The 26203-nt window shown below is 37.9% G+C and overlaps 1 protein-coding gene across 1 annotated transcript in view; it reads left to right on the top strand.

The window, feature by feature from the left end:
* RECK (reversion inducing cysteine rich protein with kazal motifs) overlaps nucleotides 1-26203 on the top strand; it is a 63428-nt gene extending 37225 nt beyond the window's left edge. The window contains exons 8-21 of the mRNA XM_006911584.3: nucleotides 644-841; nucleotides 2711-2978; nucleotides 3516-3695; nucleotides 8052-8264; nucleotides 9739-9875; nucleotides 11821-11961; nucleotides 13020-13208; nucleotides 14085-14207; nucleotides 16224-16395; nucleotides 19870-20062; nucleotides 21250-21460; nucleotides 22679-22752; nucleotides 23568-23723; nucleotides 24614-26203. Coding sequence (XP_006911646.1) covers nucleotides 644-841; nucleotides 2711-2978; nucleotides 3516-3695; nucleotides 8052-8264; nucleotides 9739-9875; nucleotides 11821-11961; nucleotides 13020-13208; nucleotides 14085-14207; nucleotides 16224-16395; nucleotides 19870-20062; nucleotides 21250-21460; nucleotides 22679-22752; nucleotides 23568-23723; nucleotides 24614-24835 — 2477 coding nt within the window. The 3' untranslated portion in view covers nucleotides 24836-26203. The remainder of the gene's footprint in view (nucleotides 1-643; nucleotides 842-2710; nucleotides 2979-3515; nucleotides 3696-8051; nucleotides 8265-9738; nucleotides 9876-11820; nucleotides 11962-13019; nucleotides 13209-14084; nucleotides 14208-16223; nucleotides 16396-19869; nucleotides 20063-21249; nucleotides 21461-22678; nucleotides 22753-23567; nucleotides 23724-24613) is intronic.

Below are 26203 nucleotides of genomic sequence, written 5' to 3'. Positions count from 1 at the left end.
GGCATATTCTTGCAGATACTCATATAGAACTGGGATTTTATTTCAAGATATACAGTTAGGTAATTGTCACATTTATGAAATGATCCTTATATCTCTTAGTTTTTACTGGTCTTGTTTTATAAATGTGAGGCATTTGGGGTTTTATTTTGGTTTTGTTTGTTTCATTTTGCTTTGCTTTGTTTATAAATATTCACAAATCTACTGTGGAAAAAAAAGCTGTTCTAGTAGTTCTCAATATGGGTGCTATTGGCATTTTGGGAGACAGTTTTGGTTGTATGAGACTGTCCTGTACGTTGCAGGGCGTTTGTCGGTCTTGACCACTATACAGTCAATGTCAGCAGTGGTTCCCAAGTCATCATGAAAACCAGAAACATTTGGTGGGGGGTGGGGTGCAGTTTGCTTCCGCTGAGAACCACTGAACTACAGACTATAAATTGACAAATAGTGAATTTCTTTTATACCAGTGAGCACCTGAATGTTCCCATGGCTATGCCTACAGTAGTGCAATTTTAAGTGCTTATCTTCTATGGCCTAGTTTTATTTCTCAAATTCAAAAAGACACATATTGTTCTATCATTATTATGATGATTTAATATTAACAAATAGCCGTTTCCATTTTAATGCCATCTTTTCTTCTCCCTAGTGGGCTCAGTTTGTTGCAGTTATGCAGGCCACCACACAAACTGCCGAGAATACTGTCAAGCCATTTTTCGAACAGACTCGTCTCCTGGTCCATCTCAGATCAAAGCAGTGGAAAATTATTGTGCCTCTATTAGTCCACAATTAATACACTGTGTGAACAATTATACCCAATCTTATCCAATGAGAAATCCAACAGATAGTAAGTAAAAGGGACATATTCCTCTCATTTCAATCTTTGGTAAAATAATTTGTAAAAAGGAAATAAAATCCTGTAGATATCTGCAGTCTGGAGCATTTGGGAAATACCAGACATCTTTTGGTTTTTAGATTTGACAGATTGGACATTACTGTCACAGCTAAAAGATACCTAGAAAGACAGATCTGTGAAGGGTTTGAAGGAACAGGCACTCTTTATTCTGCGGTGGGAGAATTTGTTAGTATGGATATTGGGGGTGAGGTGGGGGGGGGTTGGGTTACGACCATGAGAATTTCAAATAATCATACCTTTTAATCTAGGAACTCCATTTCTCATTTTGTCCATCAAGAAAACTTACAAATTTGCAAACATTTATCTACACATATAAAGGATGTTTGCTGTAACATTAGTAGTAATAGAGAAACTTAGAAATAACCCAAATATCCATTAAAAGGGTATTGATTAAAATTGATTAAATAAATTATATATCTTTATAATACCAACACCATACAACCAACATAAAGAAGTATGTTCACATAGAAGTCCAAGATATATTAAGCAAAAAAAGTTGCAAAATTAAATGTATAACTATGATATATTTTTAGTTATATACTTGTTTGTTCTGTATTACATATATCTGTAAGATTTAAATTTTTACCAATAAACAGTTATTACTTTTATAATAAAAACATTATTAAATGAGAAGAGGTCCTGATACCTTTTAAAATTAGGGCTTCCTAATGAACCCATACCTTATGGGGTCTTCAGAGTCTCAGCTTTGTACAGCCTATAATCCATTTTCTTCATTTAGAGGTTATCAAAGTTTAAGGAGCTGACAAATTAACCAAAATGACAAAAGACTTATAGGATTTATAAGCCAAATGGCCAGTGTTTTGATCTTCTGGGATATTGAAAGACTTGTTTTTATAAACTCAAAAGCAGTGCTATGTGCCTTGTTTGTCCAGCGTCTAAAGCAGAACTCTAAGGCTCTTGATACTCTGTGGTGTGGCTATGTGATGAAGCATTTGCCACAGATGACCTTCATTTTAAAGGCCTCTCTGACAGAAGTGTTGCTGGAGCTAAGGTGATTGAAGCTCAAAAAAAAAAAAAAAAGGCAGACTTTTAACGGTAAAAGAACAACCCTCTCAAGAGTCTGGAAATCTGGGAAAGAAAGTTACAAGCAGATATGCCTGAAAAGAGTTCTTAAAAAGTCAAAGACATCTGAAAAAACTACTTCAAAGAAGCCGTCTGAATTCTATAGTCTGGTTGAAAGTATTCTTTAAGTTTTTGATTCTTTGTAGAAAATTAAAGGCAGTATGAAACCGATATCTTGTCAGAGTTTGCTGTTGTATTATTTAAATTACAACTTAGGTTAATTAACTTGCACAGATATATAAAAAAGCCTCATATCCCATAATGTGATGAAATACGGTGTTTGTGGTTATTGCTATTAAAATTAGTCCTCTCTCTCATTATGACAAATATAATCCCTTTTAGGCAGTTGTTTCTTACATGAAATAATTCCAGTTTGATCTATAATACCTTATCTAGGAATACAAAATACCTTGCATGTAAGGACTTCTTAGGTGTAGGATGACCTTTCATTTATGTAGGAATGATGCTAGAGATCCCATGATTGGGCACAGTGGTGAATTCTGGTGATAGATACCTAGTCTGTAGGTATACCTAGTAAATACCTTTATTTACTGTTGGGCAAAGTAATGGAGAAAGGATCTGGTAGGCCCTGTATACTGCAGATATTGACATGACTCCGAGAAGTGACGGTTCCCAGTACACCACCATGTTCTTCTATCTTGAGCAGTGCATGACATAAAATTAGCTAATTAAGCCACTTATATTCTGAAAATGTAGGTTTATATTGCTGTGACAGAGCGGAAGATCATGCTTGCCAAAATGCCTGCAAGAGAATTCTGATGTCTAAGAAAACAGAGATGGAGATTGTTGATGGCCTCATCGAGGGTTGTAAGACGCAGCCCTTGCCTCAGGATCCTCTTTGGCAGTGTTTTCTTGAAAGCTCACAGTCTGTTCATCCTGGAGTCACTCTACACCCTCCTCCCTCTACAGGCCTTGATGGGGCTAAATTGCATTGTTGTTCTAAAGCAAACACTTCAACATGTAGGTCAGTATCTTATTTTCTTTTATTAAAACCAGTAGAAAGTAGCATTTTAATTAATGATTTAAAGTTTAACCTATGTTATATTTCTGCATTGTGTAGACTTGAGTTTAGAAAATATAAAATCTTTCATTCTTTCATCCGACAAATATTTATTGAGCATCATGTATACAGTAGTTCCTCCACCACCCTCTCGTTCACGGTTTCGCTTTCTGTGGTTTCACTTACTCTGGGTCAACCATGATCCGAAAATATTACAAATATGTACAGATACTATAATTAAATGTTAAATTTAGCATTGAGCTTTCTAGCAACCATGGCAAAAAGGAAAGAGGGGGATGATAAACGAAGGCTAAGTTTTTCATAGAAAAGATAACTTTTCCTGGCTCTGAATTCTAGGAGATAGATTTTAAGTCTTTTGGTTTTTGTACTTTTTTTCTCACATATATTCTAAAGTATGGTTCAGGGTTAGAATTTTATGCAAATCAAATATTTATTCATTTGGCTCATCTATGTGTTTCTGCATTTGTATTTTTGTTTCAGGGAACTGTGCACTAAACTTTATAGCATGAGCTGGGGCAATACACAGAGTTGGCAAGAGTTCGATCGCTTTTGTGAATATAATCCAGTGGAAGTGTCCATGTTGACCTGTTTAGCAGATGTTCGGGAACCTTGCCAGTTAGGCTGCAGAAATCTTACTTACTGTACTAATTTTAACAACAGGTAGGAGCAAATTATTATACGTGGAATGGAAATATATCATTGATTATCTTGTTTTTAAATAAGTGAAAAGACCACTATCCTCTGATTTTGTTTTTGCTAAGTTAAAAGGAAATAGTCTTTTGTTATGATTTTATCTTTAAATGCCATATTCCATCTGAGAAGGGAAGCACTATAACAAAGTTCCTTCTAATCTAGGGATACATCAAGCTTCTTGGATTCAAAGAGTCTTCTTTACCTTCAGTCCACCGTTCTTCCCCTCTCCCTTTTCCTATCCCACCAGTGCAAACAGTTCATTGCAGAATAAATCACTGTGAACAGTTTGGTCATCCAGATGCCCTCTTATGGGCAGTTTACTTTGAAGGACGTTCAGACTGGGTGAGCTTCCCACTCAGTGAGTCACCTGTGTGATACAAATATATTTTCTTTACAGAAGCAATTCGAATAGGCATTTTCCTGAAGTATCAAGTATGGTAAGAAAAACAAGGGCCAAGAACTGAAGGAGAAGTGAAGAAAACACAAAAAGTGCATCCAGAAGTATAGAGAATGCCGTATCAGAGAAACCATATAGGAAGAGTCTCTAAAGAAGAGGAGGCTGGTTTTGTGAGCTGCGGCCAGAGATCAGGAGCACAAAAAGGAAGAGAATCATTTAGTTGGGACAGAAGGAAGTTCAGAAGATGTTTACCTCAAGCTAACACACATATTATCCTCTTAAGAGTATTCAGATTATTATTTTGAGTAAGAAAATTAAGGTATCTTTTAAACTGCTGATAGAGTGTTAGCCAATGAGGATGTGGCTTAGAGATTTGAGCAAATTTGAAATCTATGAAATATTTAAAGTTAAGCTTGGACACATAGTTCTAGCTTCTGGTAATGGTGGAGTAGATTGTAATAGACTAACACTCCTGACAATACCAATGACGAACTCTGCATAAAATATAAAAAAAGATTGTTCTGGAGGCATTGGAAAGTGACCAAAGAACCACATTTATCCAGTTTTTCCTTCGTGGACACGCTCAGTTTCCTTGCATGGCATATAGAGTTCAAGCAAAAAGCAGCAGTCTTGGGCTGAGAAGTTAGAGATCAGAGGTTGGGGCTGCCAGAGTGGCTGGATATGGAAGCAGAAAATCTCAGAAAGGAGAGAACCACAAAAGGAGATCCCCCAACATCTGCATACAAACTCGCCTTAAACTCTTGACTTTAACAAGGCCATAGGATACAAAGTTAAGATATAAAAGCCAATTGTATTTCTATATATTAGCAACACATAATTGGAAAATGAAATGTATTTAAAAATATTAATTTACGTGATTGCATCAAAAAACATGAAATACTTAGGGTTAAATTTAACAAAAGATGTGTAGGAACTCTATACTAAAACCCAGAAAACTCTACAGTGAGAAATTAAAGACAGCAAATAAAATGGAGAGAGAGACCATGTTCATAGATTAGAAGACTTAATATTGTTAAGATGTTAATTCTCCCAAAACTGATCTCCAGATTCAGTGCAATCCCAATGGGCTTTTAAAAATAGAAATTGCCAGGCTAATTCTAAAATTCATATGAAAATACGAAGGACCTAGAAAGTTAAAACACTTTTTTTTAAAGAACACATTTGGAGAACTAACTTATAGTACCTGATTTCAAGAGTTATTATAAAGCAACAGAAGTGAAACGATGTAATATTGGCATAAGTTTGTACAAATAGATCAAGAGAACAAAATAGGCAAGAATAGACCCATACAGAGTAAACTGGTTTTCATCAAAGGCAGCAAGGCATTTCAATGCAAAAAGAAACATCTTTTCAACAAGTGATTTTGGAACAATTGAATATCTTATGGGGGGAAAAAGAACCTCAACCTCTGTCTCACACCATACACAAAAATTAATTCAAGATAGGTCATAGAACTAAACATGAAAACTAAAACTACAATGCTTCTGGAAGAAAACGGGAAAATATCTTAACCTTGGTATAGGCAAAGATTTTGTAGACAGGAGGCAAAAAGCACTAATAAAAGAAAAAAATTAATGAATTGGAGTTTAACAGTAAACACTTCATTCACCAAAAGGCACCATTTAAAATTTGAAAAGGCAAGCCACAGTCTGAGAGAAAATATTGAGTATGCACATGTGTACACACACATAACACATGTACATTTGACAAAGGACTGGTATCCAGAATATATGTCACTCTACAACCTCATAATAAAAAAGTCAAACAACCAAATTAAAAAACAGGCAAAAAACATTCAAGGACCCTTTGCCAAAGAAGACACCAAGATAGCAATTTAAGTATATGATAAAGTCCGTTATCATTAGTCACGCAAAAAATGCAAATTAAACCTTAATGAGATGCATCCTCACACCCACTCTAGAATGGCTAAAATTAAAAGACTGACAAGCATGTGAAGCAAGTGGATTCCTCATACTTTGCTGCTGGTAGTAAAACAATGTTCCCCAACCTATTTGGCACCAGTGACCGGTGCTCCTATGAGAATCTAATGCTTGATGACCTGAGGTGGAGCTGAGGCAGTGATGTTAGCGCTGGGGAGCAGCTGCAGATACAGATGAAGCTTCACTCACTCACTGGCTGCTCACTTCCTGCTGTGCGGCCCGGTTCCTAACAGGCTGCTGAGAGGTACTGATCTGTAGCCCTGGGGGTTGGGGACCCCTGGAGTAAAAGATGGTTTAAACACTTTGGAGAGTTTTCTTGCGCTGTTTTAAAAAGTTAAGTCTATGACCTAGCAATTCTATTTTGAAGCATTTACCAAAGAGACATGAAAACATATGACCAAAAGACTTCTATTTTAGCCTTATTCATAAGAACCCAAAATTGGAGGAAAAACAAAACATCCATCAAGAGGAAATGAAAGAACTTATTGCAGTATATAAAACAGTGGAATAGTACACAGCAAGAAGAAAAGGCATGAAAATGTGTTCAACATGATTAGTCCAGCAAAATACAAATTAAAACCAGTAAAATACCACTATACACTAAAAGAATGGCTGCGAGTAAAAAGGCCAAACATGAAATGCAACAGGCTTCGATGCACTTCCGATGAGAGTGTAAAATGGTATAACCACTTCAGAAAACAGTTTGGTGATTTCTTAGAAAGTTATGACCCAACAATGCCATTCATAGCCATCAAAAGAGACATGAAAACCGGAACAACCTTAATGTCTATAAACAGGTGAATGAATAAATCAGTGTTTCTTAAAGTGTGGTCCATGGTCTCCCAAACCCCATGAGATCAAAACCGTTATGATAATACTAAATTTTATTTGCTTTTTTCACTGTTATTCTCATGAAAGTGAACAGTAGAGATTTCCAGATGCTATATGATATGTGATACAGCAACAGGAACAGATATGAAAATTCAGCTATCTCCTATTAAGCCAGACATTAAAGAGATTTTCAAAACTGTAAACCAGTCCTACCCTTCTCGCTAATTTTTGTTTTGTTTTAAATGTAGTTATTCATAAAAATATATTAACACGTAATGGGTTTATTATTTAAAATGAATTAATAACTACTTTAAAAATCTTAGTTTTGATTAATAATGTGATAGATACTGGTGGATATTACCCAGATAAACAAAAGCTTTTTGAGAACCCGATAATTTTAAGAGTGCAGGTGGGTCCTGATATCAAAAAGTTTGAGAATCTAGGATAAACAAGTTGTGGTACGTTTATTAATGGAATACTACTTAACAGTAAAAGGAACGAACAATTTATATACACAATAGCATGGACAAATCTCAAAAAGATTATTTAGCTAAAGACGCTAGACCCAAAAGAATACATACAATATCGAATCTACTTATAGGAAGTCTAGAACAGGCAAAATTAATCTGTGAATACAAATGGTGGTGGCCTCTGGGTGCAGTCAGCAGGGAAGGCATCAACTGGACAGGATACAAGGAAACTTTCTGATGTGATGGAAATCCTTATGTTGATTTGCATATTGTTATATGGATGTACACATTTGTCAGATCACATAAAACTACCCATAAAATGTATGCATTTTATAAATTATACCTCAGTTTTAAAAACTTGGGCTTTTTATTTTGTGAAATGAGAAAAATGGACACATAGAGATGGTAGTCCTGTCCACAGCATTTTAAAGTTTTTAACTCTCACGAAAATCGATTTTAAAAAGAACATGCCATCAGAATCTTAATGATAGCATCTACATTAAATCTTCATACATTCAGTATTAATATCCTTTTATGGGTTGTGTGTACTTTCTTCTTTAAGAAAATCAGATTTTCCTGATCATTAGTATGTCAAGATTTTGCATATTGCTCTTCTCTAGAAAATAATGACCTCTTGATTCCTTCGGGCCTTTCTTCTCTTCAGGCCAACAGAACTTTTCAGGAGTTGTAATGCCCAGTCAGACCAAGGAGCCATGAACGACATGAAGCTATGGGAAAAAGGAAGCATAAAGATGCCATTCATCAACATACCTGTTCTTGACATTAAAAAGTGCCAGCCAGAAATGTGGAAAGCAATAGCTTGTGCACTACAGATTAAACCTTGTCATAGTAAATCCCGGGGAAGTGTCATTTGCAAGTAAGTTTCATCATAATGACTCCGGTTTTGGTTCAGACCCTCTGTGATCTTCACCCATAGCCTATCATTAAAGTTTTCCACGATTTCTCTTTGCTCATCACCTTCACAAGTCAAATGCTTTCCCACTTTTTCCTCATCTGCTGAAAATACTCTTTCCTCATCTCCATTTGGCCATTGCCACTCCTTCTTTGTCCCCCTCAAATACCAGTCATGCCTATGAAATCTTCCCATATTTCTCCTGACGATAATTTATCCTTACTACAAATCTCTATAGACCTTTATTTGTACTTCTTTTAGGGTACTTAGTTCAAGAAACATTTGAATACCTTCAACGCACAATTCTATTTTTATATTTTAATTTGTGTACTTGTCTTATATTCTGTTAGACTTTGCTCTCCTTGAGGAGTTTATTTATTTATTTTTTTGTCTCTATTTTTGTTCTCCTATCCTCTTTCCTTTTTTTCTCCTCTTCAGGGATTAACATAATCCTGACATGCCGTAGGTATTCCATAAATGTTTGATGAGTGAAGGAGTTAATGAATATAGTCATTAAGGCCTGCTCCTAGTAAACATTTTGTGAATGGTTTGCTTAGGAGATCTAGGATAAAGTAAAGATGAAAGCTGTTATGGTGGGTGAAACCAAAAGCATTAACTACATAGTAATCTATGTCAGCTGCTCTTCAAGCATCTTTTTTTCCAAAAAGCTGTTTTAAAATCAATATTCATCCGCTAAGTTGTTGGTGTGTGGCTCGGTGCTACTGAACACTTGATGCTTGATTGCAGATTACTTCAGCCTTAAACAGGGTCCATATCTATTCTCTGACATGACTTGGAGATGACCTTAGTAGGGAAGAGATGAGGGGTAACTATTGGATGACAAGCAAGAGGTAAAAAAGCAGAAATTTACAGACTCGGCATGGAAAACTTATGAGTCAAATTCCTATTAAGACTGAGAAAATTTTAAAGTAGTGGACTTTCTAATAGAGGCCAAATACCTTAATGTTGATAACTAAAAAGATATTGTAAAAGAGAAAGGAAGGGAGGGAGGAAGGAAGGGAAGGAGAGAGGGGGGAAGGGGAGAACAAAGGAAGGAGCAAGCATGCATGACGTCCTGAGAGAAAGGATGTAGGATTTTGCAAAGAGTAAATCAGACTAGCCTAGGTTAATTTCCTTTCAAAGAGTGAAATGCCACATGGATGGCAGTAACGGTAAGTATGTGTATAAAATTTGAATAAGGCCTCAGGTAAGAGAAAGAGGGATGGATGCTTTGATAGTGTAGTACATTACTTACTATTCAACCCAAAGTCTGCTCTGACTCCTGTTCTCTTTTGCCATACTTATACCGAACCAACTGTGAAACATTCTTAAGTTATTAAAACTCACTTTCTGGAAAGTTTCAGAGACAATTGATATTGACTAGACAATATGAGGAGGTTCCTCAAACCTTAAATTTGTATGTATTTTCCTTTTCAAGATCAGATTGTGTGGAGATTCTCAAGAGATGTGGGGACCAGAACAAGTTCCCTGAAGACCACACAGCAGAAAGTATTTGTGAGCTTCTATCACCTACAGATGACCTGGAGAATTGTATACCTTTGGATACATACCTCAGTAAGTACTTTGTGTTTCTAAATTTCAAGCACTTCTGCCCTTGATGTTTGCTTTGGCTGAGCATTTGGCTGAGAACATGTGCTTTAATGATACTATCTCAATTGCAGACTTTTATCTTACTTGCTTGTCCCTTTGTCCCAAGAAAGAATTGTCATCTTAAAATATGTAAGCAGAAGCAATTATATCGGTCTGAGAAGGTAGTGAACTGTTGTCAATCAGGAATTCTAAGCAGTGAATCAGCAGCCAGCATTCTCAACCATCTCCATCCTTGCTGTTTCCTTGCCATGATTTGACCAGGAAGTAGAATTTCTACCTGAGAGTCTTCAACTTTTTGTCATCAGATATTCAATGGGTCTGAGCCAGGCATTAGCTTGAACTTACCCACCAAAGAGGTAGTAAGGAATGATGGTCTGTGATGGAATGGAAGTTTTCTCTCTGCCAAATACTTCTGCCAAGAGCTAGAAGAATAAGTTGGTATCCACTTGAGGAGTCCTAGATCTGAGCTTCCTGGCAGGAGGTGGCTGTATGTGGTTTAAACCAGGAGATTACCAGTATAGCAAAGGTAGAACTCATGCACACCAAGTAGTTAGGGTAAGGGGAGTGTTTAAACTGCCGCCAGGCAGCAGTAGTGCTGTGAACTGGCTGAAAGGCAGTGAATTTCGCTCCTACTTTGTTTTTCTGTGTCAGATAGGATGAAGTTCCACTGCGAATAATAGACCAACAGATAGAATTAAAAGAAAGCCTGGAAATAAAGAGTCCAGGGCTTTTATGGTGGCTCCATCATCAAGAATCCAGGCTTCTTTTTCTTTCTCCGTCATCCTTAGTGCTTGGCTTCCATTGTCAAAATTACTTCATATACTTCATCATCACAACATGGCTACTGGAATTCTAGCCATCATATCCTAGTGTAAGGGAGAACCACCCCTAATTATAAGGGAAACTGGGAAAGATTATCTTTTTAGCTGTGGGCCCATTGCCATCCTAAGTAAAATTAGAGTTCTAGTGGTAAGGAGGAAAATAAGATTAAAAGCTAGATTTGCAGCTAGTAATAGCTACCATATTTTCTCAAGACTAGCAAACTATGTCCATTAGTCTTTGTGACCAGTATAGCAAAAAAGAGAGCATTAGACTAGAATCATAGGCTTTGAGCAGATCATGTCTTTGAGCCTCAGCTTCCCTATTTATAAAATGATTAGGCTTGATGAGATAAACTCCAAGAGTCCTTATACATCTATTAGCCTTAGAGTCTGATTCTGGCCTAAAATCAAGTAAGCAAAATGAATATATTTACAATCCCAGACTCTATTAGAGTAGTCAAATATATATGTGTAGAAGGAAACTATTTCGGTGGGAGGAAACTTAAATGCTTTTGTTTGAAATTCAATACTTTCTTTAAATATCACATATACTTTACATTGAGACTCATCTTTGGTCATTGTTTCACAAGTTAACAAATATAATCATGATATGGGTTCCATCTTACCATAATAAATTATCATTTATGGTAAAATGTGCTAAATTATCCCTCTTGGACATAAGAATCTATTTTACCACCCTATCCAAAATATACCTGCCACTTTCCATCCCCTTACACTACTTATTACTTATCGCTACCTGACATTTTATTTACACACATACACACACAGTCTATTTATTATCTGTTACTCAACCCGAATATAAACTCTGTATTAGAGATTTGTCTGTTTTAATCACTGCTGTATCTCCAGTACCTAGAGCCTTGTCAGGCATATTGTAGGCATCCAATATATAAATAAATGAATGAATGGATGTTTGTGCTAATTCACAAATGATCAGACAATCTGAGTGTTTAATAGCTTACTACAATCAGGTCTCACTTTTTGTTCATCCAGACATAATTCAGATAATTTACAGACTTCTGTTATTCTTTTAGGTTGGCTAAGCTGATCTGCTTTTGGTTTTTCAGGGCCAAGTACTTTAGGTAACATTGTAGAAGAGGTGACTCATCCTTGTAACCCTAATCCTTGCCCCGCTAATGAGCTCTGTGAGGTCAACAGGAAAGGCTGTCCTTCTGGAGATCCCTGCCTTCCATACTCTTGTGTTCAAGGTAAGAGAGGTAGGTGGGTGCAGGTGTGGGATGAGTATGGATGTGCCGCTGGTGTTTCTTTATAGGAATTATCTTTGGAATGAGATTACAAGGGACTTTATTTTCTCAATTATATTTTTCTATAATGTTTCAGGTTTTCCCAATAAACATGTATTATTTATGTAAGCAGAAAATGAGAAAGACAAATGTAAATTTCAATAGTCATTTAGATTATAAACTAATATTAATCCAAAACCAAACCCTCATAATGAGTTATAGGGTTATTGACAACAAAAGAAAAAACAAACTTTGGGCCAGCTTTTTGTACTTTGTCTTTCATATTGTAATGTTTGAGAATATGTACTGCATGTTTTTCGTGTTTTTTCTTTTTTTTAGCATATGGAGAATTGGCATTCTCAGTGGACTGTGTAATTATCTCCATAAATTTAAAGTTATTTCCCAATTGAACATGTTTCTTTATTATGTTAGAATCAACATTTTTTAAGGTGTGAAATAAAAGGAAAGTATTAAATAAGCATGATGTCTCAAAGGATCATCTATAATATTTTTGTAATACCATAATATATCAACTATAGAGTCATAAGAAATCTTGTTAAAATTAGAAAGTAATGAGTTTTCCTTAAGCCCAATCAAGTATTCAACTTTTTTAAAAATTTAAGGTATGTTTATATTCCATCAATAAAAGTTTTCTGATCAAGATTATTCTAAAAACTGTCTGATTTTATACTCTATTTTTAAAGTATCTGTGATTTTTAAATCTCTTTGATAAGCTCCCCCAAATAAAAAACTACATATCTTATAACATTTTTGTACAGAACTATAGCTAACTTTGGGATATAGGTCCTTAATCACCACCATCTCACAGAACATGGAATTTTCATCTGAGAGACTATGTTTTTGACCAGTGAACCAAAACAATTCCTTAGTTTCATGAAAGTTCTCTTACATAATCGTTAGTAGCTGCACAGTACCTATAAGACTTACGCGAAGTGTATCTAATGCGTAAAATAGTATCATAGACCAATACCCACTGTCTCAGCTAATTTTTGTTTGTATAGGTTGCAAATTGGGAGAAGCCTCTGATTTCATTGTCCGTCAAGGGACATTAATCCAGGTGCCATCATCTGCAGGAGAAGTTGGTTGTTATAAAATTTGCTCATGTGGACATAGTGGACTTTTAGAAAACTGCATGGAGATGCACTGTATAGACCTTCAGAAGTCTTGTATTGTTGGAGGAAAAAGAAAAAGTAAGTCTTAAACTGTATTTATTTGTTTCTTGTTTTTAATATGGGATTAGTTATTTTAACTTTGTAGGAAGAACATTGAATGGATTCTCACCAGAGGGTAAGTCTACAAATCTGATACTTCAGGGCAGTATTTTTCAAACTATATTCTACAAGGCACTAGGACTTCTAAGGAACTCTCTTATAAGCCTCCTCAAGAATGGACTACTAGCTAATAATAATTAACACTTATTGAACTCTTAACTGTATACCAAGCACTATGCTAAGTTTTATATGTGAGATCTTATTTGAAAGAAGAGTGCTCTTGGCCAAAAACGTGCTTGCACATTCTACTTAGCTAAAATGAATGGTGGGTACCTTGTATCTTTGAGAATAAACAAATTCATTCCTTCTAGAAACTTTCACTAATGAATGCCTATTCTATACATAAGAACATACTGAGATGAAGGATTAAGGTCGTGCTTTCCATGATAAAATGGAAGAGAATTTGAGCCCCAAAAAGGAACAGGCGAAGTGCTTTTCGGGGAGCTAGTCATTACTGCCAGGGCATTGGAAGAGTCTGTGATCCAAAGGTGGCATTGGTATTGGTCCTGGAGAGAGGAGCGGAGTTCCAGGAGGAAAGGAGCATTTGAGGCAGAAGAGCAGCCAGAAGCATCCTCAGAGAATAGCAGTCTGGTGAGACCAGCACATTAGGGATTTGGAGGGATATGGTGGAATGTAAATACAGAAATATAAATATTACAGATTTAACTCCCTTGTTTGTATGTTCAGAAGTTATTTTTCAAGAATTTCTATTTTTAAACTTTTTAAACTATTACATTTAAAATTTGTGATCTATTTATAAATGCATGATATGGAACAACGTTTTATTTCTCTCAGGTCATGGAACATCCTTTAATATTGACTGCAATGTCTGTTCTTGTTTTGCTGGCAATTTGGTGTGTTCTACCCGCCTGTGCCTCAGTGAGCACAGTTCAGAAGATGACCGTCGCACCTTCACAGGTAACCGTGGTCACCCAGAAGCTATCCTCATCCCTTGTGCCCATTTTCCCTTCAAGGCAGCTTCTCTTGTCCTGCCTTCATTGCAGATGTACACAGTAAAGTAACTACATAACCTGTATTTATAAAAGCAAGATACCCTCTCTAGATCTGTTTCCTTCTCTACAAATTGAAAGCATTAAATGAAATGATTTCTTAGGGCCCTTCCAGTACTAATATTATGTAATTCCATGTGAAAAGAACAGGACCAGTGACTGGGATGGTTTTAGTTAAATGGAATTTTCCTACCTGCTAACGTACCCCATTTACCCCTACCATTATGGTCTAAAATACCCATGTATTTTCTGAGTTTATTTTTGTTCTAATGGTTGTCTTACCACTTTCTTCCTTGTCCTACCTTAACCTACTGGTTTATATAGGTAGAGACCCCTATAAATAAAGTTATAGGTAGGAAAAGTAAAGAATGTTTCTCTCAATATGATGTATAAAATCGGAAATTTAGATGTTTAAAGTCTGGCTTGGGGACGGATTTCTGGAGAGTCAAGGGATAATATCAAAAACAAGACAGAGAGCGGAGGTCGTAAACTCCTCACATGGGCTTCTTCCCCTCTCGCCTCCTTAGGGATTTCTCCAAGACGGTAACTTGAGAAATTATTGTAATTTTGAGACTTAAGCATTTTTCTGAACAGTCAGTCAAGAATACTAATTTCTTGTCTTCCCTGTTTTCCGCTGCTGGAATTATGCTCACTCCAGTTACAGTAAGTGAGAAGTCTGGTGAGGTGGGATGCTCTTTTCTTAAGAAGAAACTGCAGTTGTCAATGGCAGCAGTGTAGTCTACTGGTATCTATCAGTCTCTGCTTTTTCCCAGATCTGAAATACCTTTAGTCTGGGTAAAGAGGAACCAGATAGCTGCCCTTACCCTATTTCATGCTGCTGTAGCAGCAACTTGATTCTTCTTCCCTTGGAGTTAGTATTACACATGGAGTGGGGTGAGAGAGAACAGAATAGGGATTTAGCAACCTCGTGTCTCCAGACCATTGAAAATACAAAAGGAGACCAGAAATAAGTGCACAGCAGACTGATGGAGAAGTAAAGGCAGGACCAACTCCACCTCATCCTGTATCCACCTAATGAGCACCAGCCTTCACTGCTTGGTTGTTGTTGTCCTTTATTGTTATCCTTTATCTGCTCTGCTCTGATGAGGACGGTTCATTCTGCTAATTTCTATGGGGATGAAGAGTGAACTAAAGATTTACCTGAATACTTTTATTTATTTATTTACATCTAAGTGATTTTGAAAGATGAACCTTACAACTAGCAGAACCCTTTTCCCTGTAGTGTGCAGCCCCTCGTTTCTTGGGATAAATTAAGCTAATGACTGTTTAGCTAGCAGACTCTAAGGAGATTTTCCTGGCTGCAAAGTTTACCACATTTCTTGGGACTCAGGTGGTTTCCCAGTACAAACATGACTCAGAGAGAGAGACGTTCATAAAAATTCTTGAATCTCAAAACTACAGTAATTTCCCAAGTTACTTCTTTTTCTTCCTCTTCTCTAAGGAGATGGAAGGAACCTATATGAGAAGTTTACAACCTCCACTCTTTGTCCTGTTTTTGGTGTTCATTTTTCAGTCCATATTCTACTTAGCTAAAATGTAAGGTAGGTGTATTCCAGAAATCTTCCAAGACAGACTTCAAACTTCTAAATTCTAGACTATATACACCAGATTGAGAGAAACAGTCTTTACTTTTCCTACCAATAGCTTTTTTTATAGGCATCAAGGTCTGGAAGCCCTCAATTATCTGGCAATAAATGGAACAAAGGAAACCGTTATGCAGATAAATGGTTTTTCAGAGGCCTCCTTGCCTTTACAAACAGTCATAGATTGGAGGAATGGTCTTTTAAAAATTCTTTTTTAACATGAGACCCCATGTAATCGTTAATGGTTTGCCTTAATAAGGAAATATGAGGGAAAGGGGCATGTGCAAGTACACATTGTTGAGGCTCTTTCATTTCTTCAGGTCTGCCCTGTAACTGTGCAGATCAGTTTGTCCCCGTGTGTGGGCAGAATGGACGCACTTATCCCAGTGCTTGCATTGCTCGCTGTGTGGGCCTCCAAGACCATCAGTTTGAGTTTGGATCGTGCATCTCAAAGGATCCGTGTAATTCTAACCCCTGCTCAAAAAACCAAAGGTAAGTCAAATGGCTCCTTATCTTTTTCAACTGAAGATGAGCCCTTACTAAGCATCTCCTGTGTACCAGACAGTGAAATGAATTAAAAAGGTCTCTGCCCTGAAGAGTTTGGAGTCTAGCAGGGAAAAGCCATGTAAAGCTGCCTGGAATGTACTGTGATTGGGGTCCTGGAGTAGAACAGTTGATGCAGCCTGAGGAAGGCCTGGGAAAATAGAGGATGTGCTATTCAGCTGCAAAAATGAATAGGAGATTGCAAGCAAGGTTTGCAATGGAGGTGTTGGTAAAGGCTGAGAGAGTCCCAGGAGAAAAGATCTTGGCTGCCGGAAATGAGGGGATAGCATGGAACCATGCCGGGAGCTACACCAGTTTTGTGAGACTGAAACAAAGTATGGGCAAAGTAGGGGCAAAGAGGGGTAGACGAGACCACAGAAACGGATATGTTCTTATTATTAGCTATTTATGCGTGATAGTAATGAGAAATTTTCTTCTGTTTGTCTGCTTCCATTTTAGAGATCGGACATGAGAAATCTTGGGAAAATGCAGCTTCAGTATCATTTGAAATTATTTGTTTAGGGGTTCCTTTCTCTGGAGTTTCCTCATGAGCTCAGGGTACAGTTGACCTACCCTTACTGGGGGATTTCTGCATGTGGTAGCTGCAGGTCAGGTGTCATGCCGACTCTCTTAGGCAGACAGCCTTCTTTTTTCCGCTGCCTGCCTCAAAGACCTGAGCAGGACACATCCAGTGCCATAGTCCTTTCCTTAGGAAGGATTTTGTGGAAAATAAGCAGTTGCCTCTCCATCCTTAAAATCTTGGTGCAATATAGAGGGATAGGTAGATTTTTCTCATGTGTTAAAAAAAAAAATTAGTCTCCCATCTGGCAAAGTTTATGCCATGAAAGCTAAGCCCCAAAATTTCCTATGGAAAGAAGACAGGGTGATGTGCATAAGAAAAAGGGATAAAGAAATAAGCCAAAAGGATAATAGAGTTGTGTTGGGAGATAGAATTGAGGCTTGTTTTGGTATTTGCTTGTTCGTTTTCCTCCATTTGCTAACCCTTCTGAATAAGGTTTGCTTTTATAAGAAAAAACTAAAATCTCAGAGTCCTTTCTGGGTATAATACAAAACCAACCAAAAGAAAAGATTGAAAAGTATAGCTACATGAAAATGAAAATTTTCTGCACGGTAACAGACAAATGACAAACTGAGAAGAAAATTACAGAGAAAGGCTAATGTCCTTATAAAGAGCCCCTACAAATCAATGTGAAAAAGATCAACAACCTCATATAAAAATATGCAAAGATCAATAACCTAATAGAAAAATGGACCAGGACATAAACATAGAAAAAGAAATACAAATGGTTCTTAAACATTTGAAAAGATGCTTTTATTAGTCAGGGTGAGTAACTCTAGTTACTGTATACAAACTCAGAAATAGCAGTACTTTAACATAACGGTTCCAATATGGACCCAGGTGGCTTTCCACATGGTGATTTAGAGACAGGACCCTGTCATCTAGTGACTCTGCCAGCTCCCATAGACTCCTCGTCCTCTGTATCTTCTGCATCTGGCCAGCAGATAAGCTTTTATGGGCCAGGTTTAAAAGTGGCATTCATCTCTGCTTCCAGCCACATTCCATTGTCTAGAACATAGTCACTTGGCCACAACTAACTGCCAGGAGGACTAGGGTGTGCCCTGGAAGAAAATTAAATGAATTTGATGAACCTCTCACTAATCTACCACAGTGCTTAACCTTCCTCATATTAAGTGACATGTAAGTTAAAACTACAAATATGTACCATTTTCCATCTACTGGACTGGCAAAGATAAAAAGTTTAATAACATAATGTGGGGAAACAAGCACTCTTATATAAGAGGGAGTTGGAGGATTGGTGTATCCTCAATGGAGGGCGATTTGGCCAAGTCTAACAAAATTTTAAATGTACATGCTCTTTGAATCAACATATGTAAATGTTTATACTTACATAAAATATCTCTGGAAGAATAAACAAGAAATTGGTAATAGTGGTTGTGGCTGGGGAAGGAAACTCAGTGGCTGGGACACGAGAATAAGAGACTTATTTTTCACTATATATCATTTTGAATTTTTTTAATTTCACCATAGGTTTATATTATCTAAAAATAATTGTTTAAAAAATAAAAAATTGTATTCATGCATCAAGTATGTACTTACATACCAGGCAACTTTCTAAACACTAGGACACAACAGTAAGCGTGACAAAGTCCCCACCCTGATCATGTTTACTTTAATTGACGCCCCAGATTCTCAACCTTTCCTATTGATCCTCTTATTTCTTTATATTCAAATTGATAAAGTTTGTCTTTCTAAAATTATCAAGTTTCTCCTGATATTCTTGGTTCTCATCCCTCCTGTGTTAATAGATAATGAGGTTATAAATATCCTTTTCTATTATTTCTCTTCAAATATCTTAAATTTCCATACAGCCATAACTACATGCATTCTAATTTTAAATCCCATGAGAAAGGGGAATCGTGTAATAGTAGTGATGGTGGTGGTCATTTCAGAGCAGGAGGCTCATCCCTAAAAAGAGTAGAGCAATTTCCTTTGAAATGAAAATAATGTTAGTTACTATATTCTTTTTTTCATTTCCAGGCTAATATTTGTAGATCCTGCTATTTCAAAGACCCAGTGAAAGCTCAATATTTTAATAGGTCTTATTTTCCTATAGAAGTTATAAATATCATTTATAGAAATGAAAGAAGTAAAAAGTCTAAAGAATAAAAAAGCCATCATCCCTAACCCCTCTAAGGAAGTTCAGGAATTGAGAATGAATCAAGGTTCAGATATTACTAGGAAAACCGAGCTTCACGGAGTGGCATTCTCTCCGTGATTCGCAACCAGCGCATTACATGGCTCTCAGCCTTGTAAGCACAAAAATCTGAATTTTTCAGCACATGTGCGAGGCTTTCTTTTAAGAAAGACTCATACTAGCCAAGTAGAAAATTAAGGACCTGAAAACGCTTTATTTATTATTGACTACAAGGCTTTCAGCATTAACCCACTTGAGGGTCTCATATTGGGTCACTTCTACCCTGTGCATCCTTTGCTTCTTTTCCTGGTGTCACCTGCCCTTTCCTCCAGCACCACAGAGTCTTGAGCATCACACCTTTGCTCATGCTGCTCCGTCAGCCTGGCAGGCCTGTGTGGCTCTCCTGATCCTCCAGTTTCCAGCCAGGATAGTACCTTTGCCCAGTGCATTCTCCAGGCTCCTCAGTCAGAATAACTCATTCTCAGGAACTTTTATATGTAATTTTCTAGCTGATAGCCTACTTTCTATGCATGCTTGACCCTCCAGCTCTCCATAAGCTCTTGGGGACAGGGACTGTTTCTCAGTTTCTCTCTTGCTTTCTCTTCAACCTCCTGGGCCTTGTCAATGCTTTACCAGTCCCACCGTAGTCCCTCCCGACTCATGGTGCTACATTCGTGTTTTTCAGATGCATACCCAGACCACAAGTCTGCCTGACAACTTTTGATAAATTTGGATGTAGCCAATACGAGTGTTTGCCAAGACAGCTCACCTGTGATCTGGTCCGTGATCCTGTTTGTGACACAAACCACATGGAGCACAGCAATCTCTGTACTTTGTACCAGAGAGGGAAAAGCCTCTTATACAAAGGCCCATGCCAGGTACAGGTGGTTAGATGACAAACTGAAGTTCACAGAGCATAAAATTGGTTTATGGTCTTTTACAGATGAATCAGCAGTAAGATCACTTGAGAGTCTTTTGTGAACCCTATGAAATCTAGAGAACTTAGCCCTCTACTAAAAATGAACCATCCCAAGACTGGCTTTCTCCTAACTCTGAAGGACTTCCTTGCTAGTGTGTGTATCTTTGCACATCCAATGAAAAAGCAAGAAAAGAGAGTGACTTTTTACAGCCCACTCCTAAGAAAAGAACTTAAGGAAGAATGCAAGTTAAAACAACCAAGAAAAGAGTTCTTTTCCCATTCTTCCCACTGAAGTCCCTATTGTAGTACTGAAAAGTAATAAAAAATGTCTCAAAGACAATGTCTTTTTTACATCAGTTTATCTTTTGGTCTTTTAAGGTTGTGTAATTGCTAATCTTGTTTAAAAATAAACTCAAGGACAACCCCACTGAGGCTTCCCACATGCACCGCTGGTCTATGTGCTTGCCCCTTTCCTGGGAGAATCCCATCTTTGGGCCCAGCATCCTCTGCCCACAAGCAGCTAACACCTGACACAATTGCTTCTCCTTTCCTGGTCTTCATTGTTGAAAAATCCTTTCTTCAGCTTGTTTCCCTTAAACTTGTTTTCTCTCAGAGTTTGTATTCCAATTGCATTGATAACTTGCTACTCTGAATTCCCAGTCTTCTCTTCCTGCTTGTTCCCTCTTCCTGGCTATGGTTTTTCTCTCGCATATTCCTAGCCTACCTGATGGATCTAGAGTCTTCCTGCCCTCTCCCTCTCCACTCTTCCTTCTCCTTGCCCCTTACCCAGTGTGAAATGGTAGAGCCTCTATATGTGCATAAAGATTGATCTTGTTTTCTTCAAACAGGCACTTCTGGAATAATAGAAATCTGAGGGAGGGGGGATTTTATCTCATATTGCTTCACTTGGATGGAGCACCCAAGTCCCGAAGAGGCTGAGAAAAGTACTCTTCATTTCATCTTGGGACAGCCTGCTTGCCCCCCACCCCATGTTTAGCCTACCTCAGGAGCTTAATTAAGAGGGACCCAGAGTCTATACCTATGTCTTTTTTCCTTCCTGAAAATAGGGAGACCTACTGTGTACTCTTGGTTAGGAAAAGTACACCATAGAGGTTTCCAGGCTAACTGTGATTTATTTGCCCTCAGCCCTTCTGCAGAGCCTCAGAGCCCATCTGTGGACACAATGGGGAGACCTACAGTAGCGTGTGTGCTGCCTACTCAGATCGTGTGGCAGTCGATTACTACGGGCCCTGCCAGGCCGTCGGGGTCCTCTCGGAGTACAGTTCTGTCGCAGAGTGTGCTGCTGTGAAGTGTCCTTTGCTCTCAGCAGCTGAGTGCAAACCCATCATCCCACCTGGTAGGCTGGCAATATTTGGGGTGGGGCAGGGGTGGGATTGGGAAGACGTGCTTATCTGCCTCCAGAGAGTGAGTCACTGAGGAGAAAAGAGCTGACTAGTTTATTAAAAATTTTCAAAAAGTTTTAACTCTACCTGATGCTGATTAGATGCATTACTCTGGGTCGACCTTGAAAAGCCATGGGTTACCTTAGTATCATCTGGTCCAGTGGTTTTAAAACAGTATGACAAACTTTTTTCAAGCAAAATCTTACACCAAACACCAATGTATAAACCGTTAAAGCAGTATTTAATTACTAAAATTATGGTTATTAGTTCCATTGCACAATGTTTACTTTAAAAAGTAGATATTACCATAAAGTTAATTTATAAAGAATTAGTAATTAATGAATGAATAATTGAAATAGTTTTGATGAACACAAACATTTGAAATTGAGAGAAACAGAAAATAGGTGTCTTAGATTGGCCTTAGCATCTAATTGTTTTAGTTGCATATAATCACGAAAGTCTTGTTCTATACAGACTGTTACAAGCGATAACAGTTTTTTAAAACAGCTTACCTTACAGTCTAATACTGTTCAGTTAAACAGAGGTGGCAGAAGAGACTTTATCTCAAGTCTACACAGAACAGATTAGTCTGGATCTAACAAGTGTGTTCCTCATCCATAAATTCATCAAGTGTTTATTGAGCTTCCACTATATGCCAAATACTCTTCTGGGCACTGGGGATACAGCAGTGAGCAAAACAAAGCCACTTTCCTCCTGGAGACCATGATCTGATGTTTCGTTAACAGTTCAAAATAATTTGCAAAATTCAAGTAGAGTTAAACACTCATGAAATACCTGCTCCCTTGTTTTGCAGCCAGAAATCAAAGGCCCAGGAGATCATATGCCCCGGGTCACAGAATGGGTGTTGAAGCAGAGCAGGGTTTAGACCCACGTCTTTTGAAAGGCCAGATCTCTTTGTGTGGTCTTACACCACCACACCTCACCCTGAGAAGTGGTAAAGGATGAAAGCAGGGATGGAGGGAGGATTTGGTAAATGTATAAATTATAAGATCCAGGTTGGTCAGGGTACGATCTAAAGGGCAGTCATTAGGAAGGCCAGCTATAACTCTTAGCACAAAATGAAGGGTTGATAGTGTCACCAACTATTTTGTATTCTCCTTGTTTCTAATTCTGAAATTCTGAACTCATGTAAAATGGTTTCTCTTATACAGGTGCATGTTGCCCATTATGTGCTGGGATGTTAAGAGTTTTATATGACAAAGAAAAACTGGATACTATTGCAAAGGTAAATTGCTTTACACGCTGGGTACTGTTGAAACCTTATCGATAAACTTCTCAGTAATCCTACTGAGTGGAATGTGTTGTCCCCTTTACAGATGAAGAAACTAATTTGCAGGGAAGCAACTTGCTCAGGGCCGTCCGTATAGCTCATAACCAGTAGAACTAGGATTGGAATGGAGGCTGTCAGGCTCCCGATTCTGTGCTCCTTTCCTCCACACCCTGGCTGCGTGGTGACCTTGCTCTGCACATCACAGCCTGAACCTTTCTTAGTAAAGGTACCCTCCTGGCACAGTAAGCAGAGTTAGGACTAGAGGCAAAGCTAGGCAGCCAGAGACTGGTAGATGCCCAGATGGTTTCAGGGCATCTGCCCTCACACGGTCCCCCGACCTCCGGGGGCTGTTTCCAGAGCCAGTCACCATCCCTTGAGTGTTTTGCTCCTTTCCTTTTTCTGTACCGTCACTTTTGCTGTTTGCCGTTATGAAGACAGGGCTCCTGAAATGTTACAGCCTCTAGCTCAGAAATTATCCTCATTTTGATTAAAACACCTGTATTTTTACAGGAAGACTGATTATTTCCCTATGGCCTCCAATTCAGAACAGTCACTTTTAAACACTTCTGGTGAGAGTTTTTATCTTGGCTACAAAGCTCCATGGCAGCTGATTTAGAATTCAGCTGACAGGGCCCTATTGGGGCCCTGCTCTTAGGACTTCCTTGGCCCAAAGAGCCTCCTTGACTTAGGCAAGATAGCAAGGCAGCTTAGGCAGTAATAAGGAATTTTTTTTTTTTTTTTGATAATAGAATTATTGTTTCTCTTTCTAGGTAACAAACAAAAAGCCAATAACAGTTCTAGAAATACTTCAGAAAATTCGTACACATGTGTCTGTCCCACAGTGTGATGTATTTGGATATTTCAGCATTGAATCAGAAATTGTGATCCTGATCATTCCTGTCGATCATTATCCAAAAGCTTTGCAGGTGGGGTTCAGCGTACACTGTGCAGCTATCTTGTCAATTTCAAGTCTGGTGGACTTGGAAGGGGTGAGCACAAGCCAGGTTGGGTTAGGACTAGATGGTGAGGAAGAGAAGCATTTGAGCCGGGCAGAAGAGAGAAGAGTAAGACAGTCTCTGAGGGTCAGCGCTGCACCAGGTGAACCGAGGCCGGGTACGCATATGACAGCAAAATGCTAAGGAGTGGGAGAGGGAGAGGTTGAGAACTGTGGCTCAAAACCGTGCACAGATGGACGGCATCTGCTCATCATACAGACGAGGCAACTGAGGCCCAGGGAGACAGAGAGCGACACAGGTCACACAGTGACAAAGGAGAATAGACTCCTGACTTCTGAGGGCTAGCTACCATTGGGAAGGAGGAGCCCACTGGAGCTGGTCTTGCGGGCCCCAGTTTTTCTTCCTCGCAATACTGAGGTGAACCTCACTTGTGTAATCCCAAGTTTCAGCATCAAAATAATAGGGCTCAAGTTAAGGGGGTGATTACAAGCATCCTATAAATTGCCATCATTAGAAAGCTCATTAAGCCTAATTGCTTTCCTGAGGTGTGAATAGGCATTGAAAGTCCATTACCTATGGCTATGTTTAACCATGTAAAGATAATGTCTAAATGTGGATAAGTAATGAAAAGATTATGGAAAAAGAAAGGGCAGTGTCATTGTGGATTGTTTCTTTTCTGATTTGATTTCCATTGGTGCTGTTGTTATTTATGTAATAAGTTAAGACTATAATTAAATGTTACTTTGGCTAAGAAAAGGACAAAGAGAAAGCATATTCTCTATGTTGGGATATATGTGGAATTTGACCTTTTCACGGGTTCTGTGGTTTTATGTTAAAAGAATCTGATTTTCCTCTTCCAGATTGAGGCCTGCAATAAAGAAGCAGAGAAGATCGAATCCCTTATCAACTCGGACAGCCCTACTCTGGCGTCTCATGTCCCTCTCTCTGCCCTCATCATTTCCCAGGTTCAGGTTTCCAGCAGTGTGCCATCGGCCGGCACTGGGGCCAGACCTCCCTACCATTCTCGCCTCGTCCTCCTCAGCCTGGGCCTTGCCTTGCACATGGTCTGGACACGTAACTGACCACCCATGAAAAGTGCAAACTGTCCCTCAATCTAATTTTTCTTCCTTGCGAAAGACATGCAGGACTGCTGGTTCGTAATTGAATAGGGGCCAAGTAAAAGCACTTGTCACCTCACCACACAGTATTTTTTTAATCTGCTAATATTAGTAGGGTTTTTGTTTTGTTTTTACAAATGTTAAAATACGTTCTTCCAAATACTAATGAAAAGAGGATATTTCCTTCTGGAGGAGTCACTGCCTTGCAATTTCCCTTTTGCTCATTAGATGGTTCCCTCACTCAAACATATTCAATATCACCGATAAATGTGATGGTCACTTTTTAGAAAGATAACTCATTTTTACTATGGGCTTCGTATTACAGAAACTTCATTTCAGAGTTCCTAGAAGTATTAAGGGGCCCCTAGTGTGTGTGTTTGTTTACAGATAATTATACCTACTCTGTCTAGAAGTGATGGGTCACAGTGAAGAGCCACTGCCATTAGAATATGAAATAGAGATAAAGCATCTTTGGAATTATCATGTGGATCATCAGGCAAATTTAACTTAAAAGAAATTTAATTTAGGAACCCATCTAATGTATTAAGCAAAAGCAAGCTAACTGAGTGGCACTCTGATATACTGTGATGGTCTCAGTGGTTACAAACGTGTCTGTGACTTTTGTGAAAGGGAGAAGTTATATCACATCAAAACATCTTGCATTGTGCATCTTTATATTAACCAGATATATATTCGGTATTCATCCGAGTTAAAATCAACCTTTAAACCAATTGCTGCTACTGATATAATTGCCAAAAAGTGAAATAATTAGTAGTTCATGTAAATAATACATGATTTTTCTATTTTATTATGAAGAAGGTGAATAGCCATATTTGTAAAGTGACAATCATGTGTTTTAACCCAGTACTTTCCGTTCATGAAGATACATTTGCTTTTTGTGACATGCACATTGTAGATAAGTGTTCTGTCTGACTTTCTTTTCTGATACAGAATTATAAAGAGTATGGTTTATATATTTAAAAATGTCAATCTAAGTATTAAAATGTTTGCATGTTGTCTAAGAAATTGAATACTTTGAATGTGTTTTCACAGTTTGAAATAAGCTATTCAGTATAATACTTCTTGTTCGTATGCACCTAAACTTAGATTTTACATGAAGTATTTTTTTTTCAGTATTATATGTACCCTCTGAAATATATAAGAATATGCTTATTAAACCAAAATGTTGTTTAAAAGTGAGCACTTAAGCTTTCAGAATATCTCAATGTTGATGTAGCATGTTTGTTGCAATTCCTTTGTCTATATAAATGTCTTCAATGCAATATACTGGAAAGCTTTTCTATTTTAATAAAAATAATTTTTATATGGTTA

This window comes from Pteropus alecto, unplaced genomic scaffold (assembly GCF_000325575.1).
Source record: "Pteropus alecto unplaced genomic scaffold, ASM32557v1 scaffold114, whole genome shotgun sequence".
In the NCBI taxonomy this organism is placed as follows: domain Eukaryota; kingdom Metazoa; phylum Chordata; class Mammalia; order Chiroptera; family Pteropodidae; genus Pteropus; species Pteropus alecto.
The sequence above is the reverse complement of the archived record's forward strand: the minus strand, read 5'-3'. Positions and strand labels throughout refer to the sequence as shown.